A 15,775-nucleotide genomic window follows, 5' to 3' on the forward strand; every position below is an offset into this window, starting at 1 on the left:
ATAAGCTCATTTTTAAAGATCCTGATCCACTTTTGTTAAAGTCACAATAAACAAACATACAAAAGGAAGAAAACTAAAATTATCCATAATCCCATCCACCCAAAATCAACAAATAAAAGCTTAGTGCAGATCTTTCCAGACTTTTACTCTTTAACAGTATTTTTCTATATCATATGTACTCTTAAATATTAAATCAATTTAATCTGTGTCTTGATATTCCCTCACTTATTTACTGGTATAATGTTTATATTACAACATCTCTAAAACCATCAGTATAGTCTAATTCATTGAATGGATATAATAGAATTTAAACAATGCTTTATTTTTGAGACCATGTTGCTCCAACTTTTGCAATTACTGACTTTTATACTAATGAAAACAGCTGACCAATGTATGTTAATGTTGCCATTGACCAGTGAGAAGTATATGCAGGCACTGGGCTAAACACATTACATGGATTTACATGTAACTATTACACTGAACTTCTCTGTATTTTTCATTTCCTTTAGGAAAAGTTCCACAAAACTAGTTAAAAGAGGATATACAATTTTAGAAATTTCTATAGTGTGACGGCAATGTAGCAGTAAAAATCACAAGCATGCCTGTTTCTACACTTAACAGTGGGAGTCGTCATGGATAACTTCTTATAAAACATGTAACATATTTTTCAAGTTGTCATCCAGAATTTATCAGAGATGCCACTGGTTGCCAGAATGGACATTAGAATCTAGTCATCAGTTTCCAGAAGCAGCATCCCTCACAGGAGAAGAACTTTAAGCTCCTGTGGCCTGGACATCTCATGCCCCTAAGCATGCTCTCCTCTAATAATGCCTGCTCTGTGCCTACTTCTTTTCGGCTCACTGGCATCCCAGGACTGGAGTCCCTGCACATCTGGCTCTCCATCCCTTTTGGCTCCATGTACCTGGTGGCTGTGATGGGGAATGTGACCATTCTGGCAGTGGTAAAGATGGAACGCAGCCTGCACCAGCCCATGTACTACTTCCTATGCATGTTGGCTGTCATTGACTTGGTTCTATCAACCTCAACCATGCCCAAACTACTGGCCATCTTCTGGTTTGGTGCCCACAGCATTGGTGTGGGTGCCTGCTTGGCCCAGATGTTCTTCATCCACTGCTTTGCCACTGTTGAATCAGGCATCTTCCTTGCCATGGCATTTGATCGCTACGTGGCCATCTGTGACCCGCTACACCATACCTCAGTTCTCACCCATGCTGTGGTAGTTCGTTTAGGGCTGGCTGCCCTCCTCCGGGGAGTTCTCTACATTGGACCTCTGCCCCTAATGATTCACCTGAGGCTACACCTTTATCAGACCAAAATCATTGCCCACTCTTACTGTGAGCACATGGCTGTGGTCACCCTGGCCTGTGGTGACACAAGGCTCAATGACTTATATGGAATGGGAATTGGCTTCCTGGTATTAATCCTGGATTCATTAGCCATCGCTGCCTCCTACATGATGATTTTCAGGGCTGTAATGGGGCTAGCCACCCCTGAAGCCAGGCTTAAAATGCTAGGGACATGTGGTTCTCACATCTGTGCCATCCTTATCTTCTATGTGCCCATTGCTGTTTCCTCTCTCACCTACCGCTTTGGCCATGATGTGCCTTCCCATACGCATATCCTTCTGGCCAACCTTTACCTCCTCATCCCACCTGTCCTCAACCCTGTTGTCTATGCTGTCCGTACCAAGCAGATCCGAGAGAGACTTCTCCACGTCTTTAAAGCAGGGGCTCAACCCAGGTGACTGTTCTATATCTATGGGGCACATAAATACTTTGTGATAACAGTATAAGGCTGATGGGGGAAGCCTATGAAATTTCTGGGCCTCTACCTTAACTATGAGGATAATGGATTAAAGACAGAGTCTATTCTGTTTGATCACAGATTTTCTATGCAGCATAGATCCAGTATCTGAAAGTGGAAAGAAAAATCAAGGTGTGAGTTTTTACATTATAATTTCCTCCTCTTACCTATTTAACTTCATAAAATTAAGTACAATAAGCATGAACACAGCCCATGGGGAGTAAGATCACTTCTTTACTATTTTGGTGTAAAATTTCTAGTTTTGCTTTGAAAAGTATTATAAAGCATAATTTCTACAAGTATAATTATACTGTCACACCTTCTGGAAGACAGCTTACTAATTCTTTTAGTTTGGTAAATGTCTGTAAAATGTGCTGAAGTTTTTCCAACCCTTTTGGCTTATCCCATAAAAGACTTTTTTTTTGAGGATGGAGAAAATTACAAGTATGAAATCTTAACCAAATGAGACTTTACCACCCAAAGGAGTTAATATCCTCAAACAAGGTCTTTACCCCACTTAAATAGATGCATTTGCAACATTCCACATCTCCTAAGAGTCAACTGAGAGGGAGGAATGTTAGGAGATTCAGTTTCAGAGGCCCTGAGATGGCTTATCTGGGGGACAGCAGCCACATATTTAGTGAAGTCATGGAGGGAAGAAAAGTGGATTATGAAGGTTGGGTGACAGATGGGCCAAAGGTGATGAAAATAGATGGGAGGCCCTGTGATGGATATAAACCTGAAATGATTCTAGATCTTTGGAGAATTCCTGTTGCTACCTCTGATTGTTACAACTTGACCCTTTTTATTATTTGATCATAAAAAGGTTCAATAATAGGACTACTTCAGGCCAGGAACCTGCAGAAACTATGTGGCAATGCACGAAAAGTAGAATGAAGCATCACTCCCAATTACAGTGACCCAGATCATGGTTTATGTACATGTTAGTTCCCAAACGTTTGATTGTAAACAACTTCCTCAGTTTACAACTCATAATATCTAAGAAGGCTAAAGTGACTGAACTTATGTTAAAAAATCACATTAGTATTTTTAGACATCTAAAGAAGCCAGTGATTAAGGTAAGGTTAGAATACAAATATATCCTACAAATGTAGGAAACTTGGAATAGCAAAAACTCTTAAAGTTTAGCTTACCCCTGAATAAACACCAAATCTCTTTCCTCAGAATCTATGCCTAACTCCAGGATTGGTTGGGTCACATCTTAATCTTCATTGTTGTGGTGTGAGGGATGGTCATTCTCCCATATGAAGGTCCAATATCAAAACTGAATCCAGTTATTGAGAGAAGATGGGCAGAGCTTCTATGAAAATAACTTTAGTGCCAAGAACATAACTTTAGTGCCAAATGCAATCTGATTTCTTTTTTCAATTTTGGGTTGAAAAGATACCATAGAAGCCTCAGAGAAATAAACCTATTTTACAAAGTGATCTCCTGACCATAAGCCCAGGCACTGAAGAAGATGGATGTTGTTCAAATGCATCTATAACTCAGATGCTGGGGGAAATGATCAGCTTTTATCACAAGATAGCTCTCTGGCACAATGCTTAAAGTCCACTTATACTACATAAGGCAGATCAGTAGGATTATTACTAAGAACTTCCTGGCAGAATAACCTCTGAAAAACCTATGGTAAAGTATTTCCCCCTAGATGATCTGCTGGGTCTACCATAGACCAAGACCAAATGCCAATCATCTCTAGCTTCTTCATATGGTGTTAAATGGGGATAAGAGAAAATAACACTTATATCTATGTTCCTGGTTCGTTCAGGGACAACCACCCATTGACAATACCCAATACCCAGGTCTATCAGACTCAGGATGTGAGCTTACATTAGAACTTTTAGTCCCATTGTCAGCTGTAGTCCTGCCTGGGCTGCTTTGTGGTGGAGGGGTTATCTCAGAACAGGATGATAGGGAGTATACACGGGAGAATGCAGTATGGAGATGCGACATGTCCAGTAATTGACTATCTTATTCAAAGCCAGTGTTATGTTTCCCCTCACACAAACATCTGTTCCTTTACATCACCAATGCTCAGAGTAGGAGTGAAAGGTACTTTCATTGGCCTCTTTTGAACCTGTAAGTCTTCATGGAAAATGAAGATTGGGAGATGGTTGAGAGGGCGACATCATTGTGGTTATTTGTAAAGGGCAATGTTCTTAGCAGGTTAAGAACTTGAGCTCTGAAATCTCAAAGTATAGAGATGGACCTGGAAAAGTATGTCAGACTTTGGATGTCTTGTATGATCTAACCTTCAGGTTTCTCTTCTTAAAGTAATGACAATAACCCTGTGTGTGTGTGTGTGTGTGTGTGTGTGTGTGTGTGTGTGTGTGTGTGTGTGTGTGTGTTTTGCTGCTGCTGTTGTCTTGTGAGGATACAATGACAGAATATAAAATATTTAGTGCCTGGCACATTAAAAAAATGCATTTTCATAACAGTATTTGTGCATGGAAAGGTCCTGGGTGGGGAATAAGAAGGGAAGAAGAGTAACCAGAACAAGTTCCTGGAAAGGCCATAGAGAATGTGGTTGTGACTCACTCGTGAATGCACTGGCCTCAGCTTCAGAAAGCTCCCATCATGGTGGTAATAATTCATTGGGTGCCAGTCAGGTGGGGAAGGTGGAAGTGGGCAAACACACAACTAATGTGGACAGAGCACACTGTATGGGGGAAGGGCACATTTCTAGCTCTGGCTTGGGTGAGGCAAAGGCATTACATGTAACCAAAATTTTTGCACCCCCATAATCTGAAATCAATCATATTTAATTTAGAAGACCAGTTACTTAATCTGAAAGTTATATGCCAGAGTGATATGAAAATGGCCTTCTGCACTGCACATGTTATCTTCAGACACAATCTTCTACTTAAAAAATTAGCAATTATTTCAAGATGCTCATGCCAAGTCAGGTTTGTTTTCTGTTTTTCAAGTGGCTGGTGATATCATTGCATTCCCCATGATAGATGGCAAGTATTGATAAACATCATGAATGTACATTTATTGTCAACTATTTATTTCAGCATATTATGGGGGTACAAATTTTAAGGTTGCGTATAATGTCCTTGCTCCCCCCCCACAAGTCTGGGCTTCAAGCATGACCATCCCCCAGGTGGTGCACATCTCACTCATTATGGATGTATATATCCATCGCCGCCTCCCCCCTCCCACCTCTCCAATACCCAATAAATGTAATTCCTAGGTGTCCACTTAGGTGCTGATTAGTTAATACTAATTTGCTGGTGAGCATATGTGGTGCTTGTTTTTCTTGGGATTCTTGGGATACTTCACTTAGTAGTATGGGTTCCAGCTCTATCCAGGAAAATACAAGATGTGCTATATCACCATTGTTTCTTAGAGCTGAATAGTACTCCGTGGTATACATATACCACATTTTATTAATCCACTCATGTATTGATGGGCATTTAGGTTGTTTCCACAGCTTTGCAATTGTGAATTGTGTTGCTATAAACATTCGAGTGCAGGTGTCTTTTTTTTTTTTTTTTTTTTTTTTTTTTGTAGATTGGCCTTTGTTCCTTTGGGTAGATGCCCAGTAGTGGGATTGCTGGATCAAATGGTAGATCTACTTGTATCGCTTTAAGGTATCTCCATGTTGCTTTCCACAGAGGTTGAAGTAGTTTGCATTCCCACCAGCAGTGTAGTAGGAGTGTTCCTATCTCTCTGCATCCAAGCCAACATTGTTTTGAGACTTTTTGATAAAGGCCATTCTTCCTGGAGATAAGTGATATCTCATTGTGGTTTTGATTTGCATTTCCCTTATAAGAGATGTTGAACAGTTTTGAAAAATGGAAATCCATTTAGTTAAAAAAAGCTCCCCCTGCTGTTTGCTTCTCTGTAGTCAGACAGCTTTCCTCTGTTCCACATGTCTGCCCAGCACCACTTATGTGCATCGGAGGTGCCAGATAGTCTCAATGATGGTAAAAACTAAATACCTCCAGACACTTCCTTGTGCAACAAGATGTAGTCACAGACCCAGTTATGCAAAAATATAATTGCCTTTTTTCCCTTTTCTACATTAGCCAGAAGGGGGCTTAGAGTAAAAACCTGACTCATAAAGGATACTCACTCCCATACAAATCCAACCAATTTTAATGATCTTAGTCAATTCCAACTTATAATTCAGTCTGATTCTGGTTTCAAATACTTAGAAATACTCCTGGGGGTAGTATTTCGATCAACTTTTCCTGTGTTAGATTTAAAACTACAGTAGGGGATAAAGTGGGTTCTTCCAGGCCCCCTTGTCTTACAGTGATCTAAGGAAATGGTTTTTCATTCTCCTCAAAGTGTTCTGTGTGTTCAAGTAGACCATGTACATGAGGCCACACAGTCCTTATTGGTGGGTGTCTATTGCCTTTCCAACTGTTAGTTTTCTCCCCTGTACCATAGGGGTTTTGGTGTATCCCTAGTAGTTAACTTCAGTGTATACATTGGCAGGCCTTGTTATACTTTTTAATGAATCAGTAAATTCAAATTTTATCAGATTTCAACGAACAAGACCTTTTCTTTAGAACTTCCAAATTCAATCACTCCCACTGCAACTGGAAGTTTAAACAGAAACATGTTTCTACTAGCTCAAAGATTTTTTTTCACTTAAGTGAAAATGCCTCAGTTCCCCACTGATGCCACTTTAAGGTCTCTATCCATATTGAATCAGATCAAAATACATTTATTTTGAAAGTATCATGGGGGATGCCTATTCAATGTTTAACATAAACATGTTAGTATGAATATGTCATATGGAACAGTAAAGTATGAAGATGAAGTCCTGGTTAACCCTGGATAGCATGCTCCTTTTTTGAACACCCAACTACAGAAGTCAACAAAGAGATACACTGACAAACCAGTCCTAAAGTCATCCTTCAGTATAACCGTCTAGGCTTATTCTCCCTATTATATGGAAACTATTAATACATCTTAAGGCAAAGCAGACCCTGTGTTTGTGGAGTTGAAAAAACCCAGGCATAAGTCAAACACCTGCACTACCTTATAACAGTTTATGCTGGCCAGAAATGTTATAAGGAGCCAAAAGAAAGAAAGCACAATATGGATAGTTTGTCTTCTAACTTGTAATATATGGCTCAAAATGATGAAATCAAACTCTCGCGCTTCACCGATGATATATTATACCTAGAAAACCCCATGGACTCTTCCAAGAGACTCCTAGACTTGATAACTGAATTTGGTAAAGTTTCAGGTTATAAAATCAATATACACAAATCAGACACATTCATATATGCCAAGAACCATCAAGCAGAAACTCAAATCAAAAATACAATACCATTTACTATAGCCTCAAAGAAAATTAAATATCCAGGAGTATACTTAACGAAAGACGTAAAAGACTTATACAAGGAGAACTGTGAAACACTAAAAGAAATTGCAGAAGATTTAAACAGATGGAAAAATCTACCTTGTTCGTGGATTGGTAGAATCAATATAGTTAAAATGTCTATTACCTAAAGTGATCTATAGAATCAATGCAATCCCCATCAAAATACCATCAGCGTTCTTTACAGATCTAGAAAAAATAATTCCTCACTTCATATGGAACCAGAAAAAAACCTTGTATACCCAAAGCAATCTTAAATAAAAAGAACAAACTGGGAGGCATCAGTCTTCCTGACTTCAAGCTGTACTATAAAGCAATAATAGTTAAATCAGCCTGGAACTGGCACAAGAACAAAAGCATGGATATCTAGAATAGATCTGAGATACCAGAGATGAAACCATCAGTATACGGTAATCTAATCTTTGATAAAGCTGACAAAAATATACAATGGGGAAAAGAACCTCTCTTCAGTAAATGGTGCTGGAAAAACTGGTTAGCTATATGCAGAAGAGCAAATTGGGATCCCTACCTCACAAAAATTCACTCAAGATGGATAACAGACTTAAACTTAAGGCATGAAAGCTTATGAATCATAGAAGATGATGTTGGGAAAAGCCTATCAGATATTGGTCTAGGCAAAGAATTTTTGAGGAAGACCTCTAAGGCAATCACTCCAACATCAAAAATGAACAAATGGGATCTGATCAAATTAAGTTTCTGTACAGGCAAGGAAACCATGAGTAGAGCAAATAGACAACCCACAGAGTTGGAGAGAATATTTGCTGTCTACACCTGATAAAGGTCTAATAAGAATCTATCCAGAACTTAAAAGAATTAACAAGAAAAAAAATCAAACAACCCCATCAAGAAATGGGCTACAGAAATGAAAAGAAACTTCTCCAAAGAAGACAGAATAATGGCCTGCAAACATATAAAAAAAAAACTCAACATCTCTAATCATTACAGAAATGCAAATAAAAACCACAGTGAGATACCACCAAATCCCAGTAAGAATGGCCTGTATCAAGAAACCCCAAAACAACAAATGCTGGTGAGGATGCAGAGAGACAGGAACGAACACTCTTATACTGCTGGTGGGACTGCAAATTAGTGCAACCTTTGTGGGAAAGAATTTGGAGATACCTCAAACAGCTAGAAATAGAAATACCATTTGACCCAACAATAGCATTGTTGGGCATCTACCCAAAAGAGCATAAGACATTCTATTATAAAGACATCTGTACCCGAATGTTTATAGCAGCACAATTCACTATTGCACGGTCATGGAAACAACCCAAGTGCCCGTCAATTCACGAGTGGATAATTAAAATGTGGTATATGCTCACATATTTAGTTGGAATATTACTCAATCCTAAGAAATGACTGAGCTAGCACCGTTTATGGTATCCTGGATTAGCTTAAGCCCATTATCCAAAGTGAGGCGACACACAAGACATGGAAAATGGGCCCCACATCTACTTGCCATCAAATTGGTACTGACTGCCACCATTTGAAAACCATATTTTAATCAATGTTCACCAGGGATTCGGGGCGGGACCCAATCTTAGGAATGTGGTGAGCATTTTGGAGGGGGAGGGCATAACTGTCTCCCTTCTTAGGGAGAGGCAAAGATACACAATGTAACCAATATGTCAAAAAAAAAAAAAAACTTTTTATCGGGCGGTGAGCAGGCAGGAGGGGGGAGGAGGAGAGGGGTGTATGCTTACATAACATGTGTGGTGCGCACCACCCAGGGATTGGACACGCTTGAATCTCTGGGACGGGGGGGGGGGCAGGGGCAATATTTTTAACCCTAACAATATTTGTGCTTCCATAATATGATGAAATGGAAGAAAAAAATGTGCTAATAGGCCTCAAGAAAATGCAGCATTTTGAAATATTAAGTCTGCTTTTGCATTTACCTGAGTTTTCCTTTTCCTGCTTACAAAACAGTACATGGAATAGTCTTTTCAAAATACTTCTAGAAGCCAGAGCCAAAATCTAGGTTTAGAGACCCCAAAAGGTCTGGAGCTTTTTCCAAACCCTCATGTCTTAAACTGTGCATTATCTCAGAAACTAAGATCCTATCATCCAGAGCCCATAAGAGAATTTGTACCCTCACTGGCAATTTAATACAATTGTTTCTGTATGTACAAGGTGAGGTTTTGAAGCAGTCTTAATTATAAATTACTAAAAGATGTCCTATAGAATTCATCATACACAAAAATTTCAGGGCCCTAAAGTTTGAAGTCTGAATGCAAAAATATTTGATACCAGCCCTATACTTTGAACGTATTTGGGGGAACCAAGTATAATGTGGGCAGCTGAAATAAGTTGACCTGATTACAGATCCTGAGAGGGACAATTTCAGAGAAAAAAGTTAGGGCTCAGGGAAAACCAAGGTACAAGCAAGTGAAAAATTATCAAACATATATGGTATAATTTTGGGCTGAAGACAATCCCTTCCTGAAGAGGGTGAGGGGTAATAAAACCAGGAAATTTTCATAGAATTGATCATTCTTGGGCCAAGTCTAGAAAACTGAGTGGAGGAATTAAGGGTTTTAGATTTGTCTCCACTTAGGTAGCCCAAATTACCAAGTAGTTGTTTTAAATTGATCTGTCATCTAACCAATTGACTAAATGCGCAAATAAGGTCATCTGTACATTGCTGTACCTTAGTGCCTCATACAGGCTAACAATGACAACATAATGGCAGTGGTTTTGTACAATTGTTTTTCAGTAGGGGAAACTAGGACTAGAATTACAGCCATTCCCACGAACTATCCAAAATACATAGCCAATAAGCCACCAGCCTGGAAAGAATCGGATCATTTGAATCCTTAGAAACTGAAATACCCGTGCTGTATTCAGATTAAAGATCAAAGAGTCACAGATTCTACTTCTCTTCTGTGTCATACCAGCCGCCTCTTCCTCCTCCCACTCCCTTCCACCTCTTCCACGTATCTACAAGTTGCTAACCTGACTGATCAGAGTTCTTTATCACATTTGCTCTTCTGGGACCAGAAACACTGGCATCACCTGGGAACTTGTTAGAAATGCAAATTCTCAGGCCTTACCCCAGACCTAGTGAAGCAGAAGCTCTGGGGGTGCAGCCCAGCAATTTGTGCTTTAACAAAGTTCTCTAGGTGATTCTGATGCCTACTAAAGTTTAAGAAACCCTGCTCTAATAGATGAGTATATCTTGCATTAAGAAGCAAGACAAGATGATTTTTCTCTATTTCTGGATTATTTTTTACCAAGGTAATAAATGCTGTTTATGACTTTAAATTTACATAGTATTACAACATATTAATATGCCGTGAACTGCCAAAACCCAAATACATTTACGGTAGTATTATTGGTCACCTTCATGATGGTGTTCAGAACCAGGCCTCTCTTCCATTGTGCCTACTGCCAACTCAAGTCCTGAATCCCACAGCCAAAGTATCAGAGGAAATAAGAGGTAAGGTGAATCTCCTCTGTTCATGGTCTAACAGGGTTGTTAATACAACAGTGGAGAAGAGAATATTCCCCTTCCACTCCCAGATACTGCCCCAGCAGGCAAGCAGGCTGGTACCTGGCCATATCTTCAACTTCCTTGTGCTCTTTCAGCTTATCTGAAAGAATTGAGGCTACCCATAGCTCTTAGAATCTGGGATGATCTTATGGAAACTTGTCTCAGCTAAGTTCAGAGGGAGGAAATTACCCTCAGCATCATAAGGGCTTGATACATTTAGCTATTATCACTTGTTTACATTCCTTGTCATGGCTCCTTGAACATACTGCAAAAATTACAGAGAGCTGTTGATTGCAATATTTTTAATTAGAAGTACTTGAGCTTATTCAGAAGATGGCGGGAAAATGGCTTCGAGATTAACTCTTTTCAGCTTTTACACCTTATGCTCATATTTATCACAAAATAGAAATGGACAAGGTAGTCAAGAATGGATAGTATATCAAAATTCTGACATTTCATTCTCAAGATGGAGTGATAAAAATTGTCCATAATATCTTACACCTTTTGTGCATACCTTTGTAATAAAAAGCACTGCGTGGTTATTGTTTCTTAAACTTGTCTGCACTTCAGAATCATCTGGGCATCTTTGAAAAATTCCAAAGCCCAAGTATCCTCTTAACCAACTAAATCACAATTTATAGGGATGGGACACAGATGATATTTTTTTTTCCAAGTAGGAGACAACAGTGATGCAGAAGCATCCTAAGCAAAACATCACATGAAGTTTTATTCAAGTAGTTTTATTTCTAATGTATTTGCTAAAATGGAGAATAAAGTTTGCCTGCCTTGTTATCTGTATTCTGTCATTTGACTATTTCTAAGCCATTAACTCTGATGCTGTCCTAACAAATATATTTCTGGGTCAGTCAGGGACCCATGCAGAGGCATGGTTCAGGCAACTGTTGACAATTATTCAGATTCCAGATGACTCAGAACTAGGGTACATGAATGACTAGAAATGTTGTAATTAAGTTTCAGTTGGCACACATGTTTTATGTATCCTTCCCTTATTTAGGTAATGGTTATACGGTCCCCCATTTCTCCTCAGTTCCCTTGTCTGACCAAGATGGAGTTTCTGGACCACTCTGACCTGGCCAGCTACATGTTTTCCCTTGTAGGTTCAGACCCAGCTGCGGCCTTGAACATTCCCAGTCACTGATGAAAGTTGTTGCTCAAAACTGTGACCAAACATATTGCTAAATACATATAAACTAGCCCCAAATCCTGAGCCAGATTCTTTAAACCATAATATAAACTAGACTCCATTCTTGCAGACATACCTAACTAGAATATCTCCTTGCTCACTGTCCATCACAAGAACCCACTGTTAATGCTCAGTATGTAAGTTCTCCTAATAAGTTCAATGTATTGATCACTCTGGCTTTTAGTGTTTATCTTTGGAATCTCAACCAGCCGCATCTCAAGATGATTTGGGGGTTAGTCCCTTATGGAAACTCCCCTGCCTCCATTTCTTGGGTGACTCCAGCTAGAAGTTTAGCCAGAGGGAACAATGGTAAAACTTCAAGTCTAAAAATAGCATGCATGTATTGTTCTCATAGGTGCTATGTTCTATCAGAGCACATAGTGTTGCTAAAAGATATAACTTTCCTTTTACTATTTGTGAATAAAGCCAACAGTTTAAAGTGTCACTATATGATTATTATAATAGCACTATTATAATATAGTGCTATAATATAGTGCTATTATAATAGCACTATATGCTATTAAACTTCTATGTAGGACAAAATTACATGAGTATAAATATCACCTGAAGGACAAGATATGTTCCCATGTTTGGTGTAGGAATTATCAGATCTTGCAGCCTGGAAATATTTATTTAGTCCATTACACCATCATTCAGTTTACTATATAACAATGACAGATAAATTCCAGAATGTGTAAGTCAGCTGCTATGGTGAAACAAGTACCCACAAAAATCTCAGTGGCAAACAACAAAAATGTATTTCTCATACATCTAAAGATTGGCTAAGATGACTGCTGATCTCAGGCTTGCTTATGCATCTGCGGGTTGGCTGGGCTTGGCTGTGAGGTTCTGCTTCAAACTGCAAGTTGGTCAAGCAGTTATGCTTCACTTTGTTCTCATCCTCCTTGAACCAAGGAGCTAACCAGGCACATTCTTATGGTGTGGCAGAGGAAGAACATAGCAAACACCATTGCACAAATTTCAAGCTTCTGTTTTCACACCTACTGATACCTCACTGATGAAAGTGGTGCACATGACAAAGTCCATAGTCAAGGTACAGGCAAGTGTACTTTGAGGAAGTGAATATTTTTGAACAGTAACTTAATATACAGAATGTTCTATCTCTACTAAGGAAAACCAAATGAGAGCTTAGAAAATCTCAGAACAGAGTCAAAATCCCTTGGTTTATACCACTTTCTTCCTTGCTTTCCAATATCTAGGGAACAGTACCTCAGTGTCTGGAGAGTGGAGACACAAGGGAATTGGCCAGAGACCTATTTAAACCATCACCGCCATGTGTGTCCCTGAAGTAACCATTGGCACAACAGTGGGGGCCTGGAGGTGCTTTTTCAGAGCCTATTAAATTTTCTTGGTTATTTACTTAGAATTGAGGGAATTTCTACTGAGAAGACAAAGGTTACAAAATAAAAAATAGAACATAGTATAAACAGGTATTCACGAAGAAGTATGTATGAGAGCTTCTTTAAAAATAGTTGGATAGAGCTGGAGCCCATTCTATTAAGTGAAGTATCCCAAGAATGGAAAAATAAGCGCCACATGTACTCACCATCAAATTGGTATTAACTGACCAACACCTAAGTGCACATATAGGAATAACATTTGTTGGGCAGATGGGAGGGAGGAGGGAGGGGATGGGTATATACATAATGAGTGCAATATGTACCGTCTGAGGGATGGACAAGCTTGAAGCTCTGACTCGGGGAGGGGAACAAGGGCAATATATGTAACCTAAACATTTGTACCCCCATAATATGCTGTGAAATAAAAATAAAATAGCTAAAGGAGTATTCAATTATGAGAGTTTGCATAAGGAGAAAAAGAAATCCAGTAGTTTTAGGACGTTAGAATAAAGAGTACATGTTCTTTATTTAAATTATGAGAGTCTTGAGCTGTCATAAGTTGGAATGCAAGACAGAGCTCACAAGTCTAGCAATTAGCTTTCCCACGGTTATGCTGTGAAACAACTCTCAAATCTCAGCAGTTTACTGCAGAAACAAAATCATCCTTGTTCATGTTATATGAACACTGTGGGCCAGCCCTGGCTATGCTATCGGCTGTGAGTCAGATTTACCCATCTGTTCCATGTATCTTTCCCATCATGAGTCTAGGCTGGAGAAAAAACCCTGACTTGTGATATACTTGTTCTTGTGGGAGAAGAGAATAAAAGGAAGCCAAGCTATAAAACCATATTTTAAAATTTGATTCTTGAGACACATTTCAAGACTACTCAAATTCCTTTAGCCAAAGCAAGTCACATAGCAAAGCTAAAATTAGTGGAGTGAAGAAAATACCACTCCCATGAGAGAGGGACAGGGGAGTAGATATCATGAATAATAGTCTACCACAACTACGTATTTTAACTACAGTCATGTGTCACTTAACAATAGGGATATGTTCTGAGAAATGTTGGCAGGTGGTCCCATTGTGTAAACATAAAGTACTTACACAACCCCAGATGATATAGCCTACTACATACCTAGGGTATATGGTATAGCCTGTCACTCCCAGGCTACAAACCTGTACAACATGTTGCTGTGCTGAATACCATAGGCATAACACAATGGTAATTTTTGTATCTGTGTAAACATAGGAAATGTACAATAAAAGTACAATCTCAAAATGTTATGGGACCACCGTCATATATGTGGTCTACCATTGACCAAAATTATGTGGTCTACCATTGACCAAAATGTTATCTGGCGCATGACAGTATATTCTTTTCAGAAGTCTCAGCTTCAAGAGGGAAGTGTTACTTTTTCCCACAGTCCATACTCCAAAGATGGTATTTAGCTTTTCTATTCATTCATTGATTAAATATTGCTAAGTTGTTTTTACTTATTCTAGCATATTACAGGGGTACATATGTTTAGCTTACATATATTGCCTTTCATGCTCTCCCAGAGCTTCAAGCATGTCCATCCCCCAGATGGTGTACACTGCACCCATTAGGTGTGAATATACCCATGCCGTCGTCCCCCCTCCCACCTGCCCAACACCCGATGAATGTTGCTACTATATGGCACTTAAATGTTGGTCAGTTAATACCAATTTGATGGTAAGTACATATATAGTGGTGATTTTTCCATTCTGTGATACTGCACTTAGTAGAATGGTCTACAGCTCTATCCAGGATAATACAAGAGGTGCTAGATCAGTTTTTTTGTGGCTGAGAACTCCATTTTGGAGACAAAAGATATATGCATGTGAAAAGTCAGATACATTATAATATAAATTGATAGAAAGGGACAGCAGAGGATTCCTTTGCTAAGTATTAAAGGAATTGTGTCCATGAGTATGGGTCAGAAAAATCAAAGAATTGACTTAATGGAAGAATGTGTCTTCTAATAAATGGAGCTGTCCAACTAGAGGAAATAACATTGGAGGAGAGTAGGCTAAAGAGTGGGAGAGGGTGGAGTACACTTATCAGACAAGGTATGGAGGTAATTTTAGTACTAGATAGTGTGTTGGCCTTTGGGCCACAATTTATGGTTCTATTCCTCATATTCTGGATGAAAGGGTCACCAAACTCTCAGCTGCTTGGGTCAATCTTGGCAAATATTCCTATACTCTTTCAATTAAGTGATAATATTATTTTGGAGGGTTCTGTCTTAACCATGTGAGTCTGAGAGTGGAAGGTCAAACCTCTCCTATCAGACCAGATTACAGGTGCACATCTGGTCTGATCTGACTTGTGTACCTATGAGCAATGGGACTCCATTTTCCTTGCCATACTAGAGAATTGACAAAGACAGACACTCCGCAATCTTCCTACTCAGATTTTTCCTCTCCAGCCTAATCCAGCACACTCAGTATTTGGCCAGTGGGTAAAAAGAGAACTATACAT

General features: G+C 39.1%; 1 protein-coding gene across 1 annotated transcript; it reads left to right on the plus strand.

The window, feature by feature from the left end:
• Nucleotides 1-811: 811 nt before the first annotated feature.
• Nucleotides 812-1,765, plus strand: LOC105871384 (olfactory receptor 52M1-like). Its single transcript, XM_012764688.2, has one exon. It carries the CDS (start codon nt 812-814, stop codon nt 1,763-1,765), a length of 954 nt encoding a protein of 317 aa, XP_012620142.2.
• The last annotated feature ends 14,010 nt before the right edge of the window (nt 1,766-15,775 follow it).

Source organism: Microcebus murinus, chromosome 4, assembly GCF_040939455.1.
Source record: "Microcebus murinus isolate Inina chromosome 4, M.murinus_Inina_mat1.0, whole genome shotgun sequence".
NCBI classification, from domain to species: Eukaryota; Metazoa; Chordata; class Mammalia; order Primates; family Cheirogaleidae; genus Microcebus; species Microcebus murinus.

Coding starts and splice junctions, on each gene's coding strand:
- LOC105871384 (XM_012764688.2), top strand. CDS start 812: ATGCTCTCCTCTAATAATGCCTGCTCTGTGCCTACTTCTTTTCGGCTC.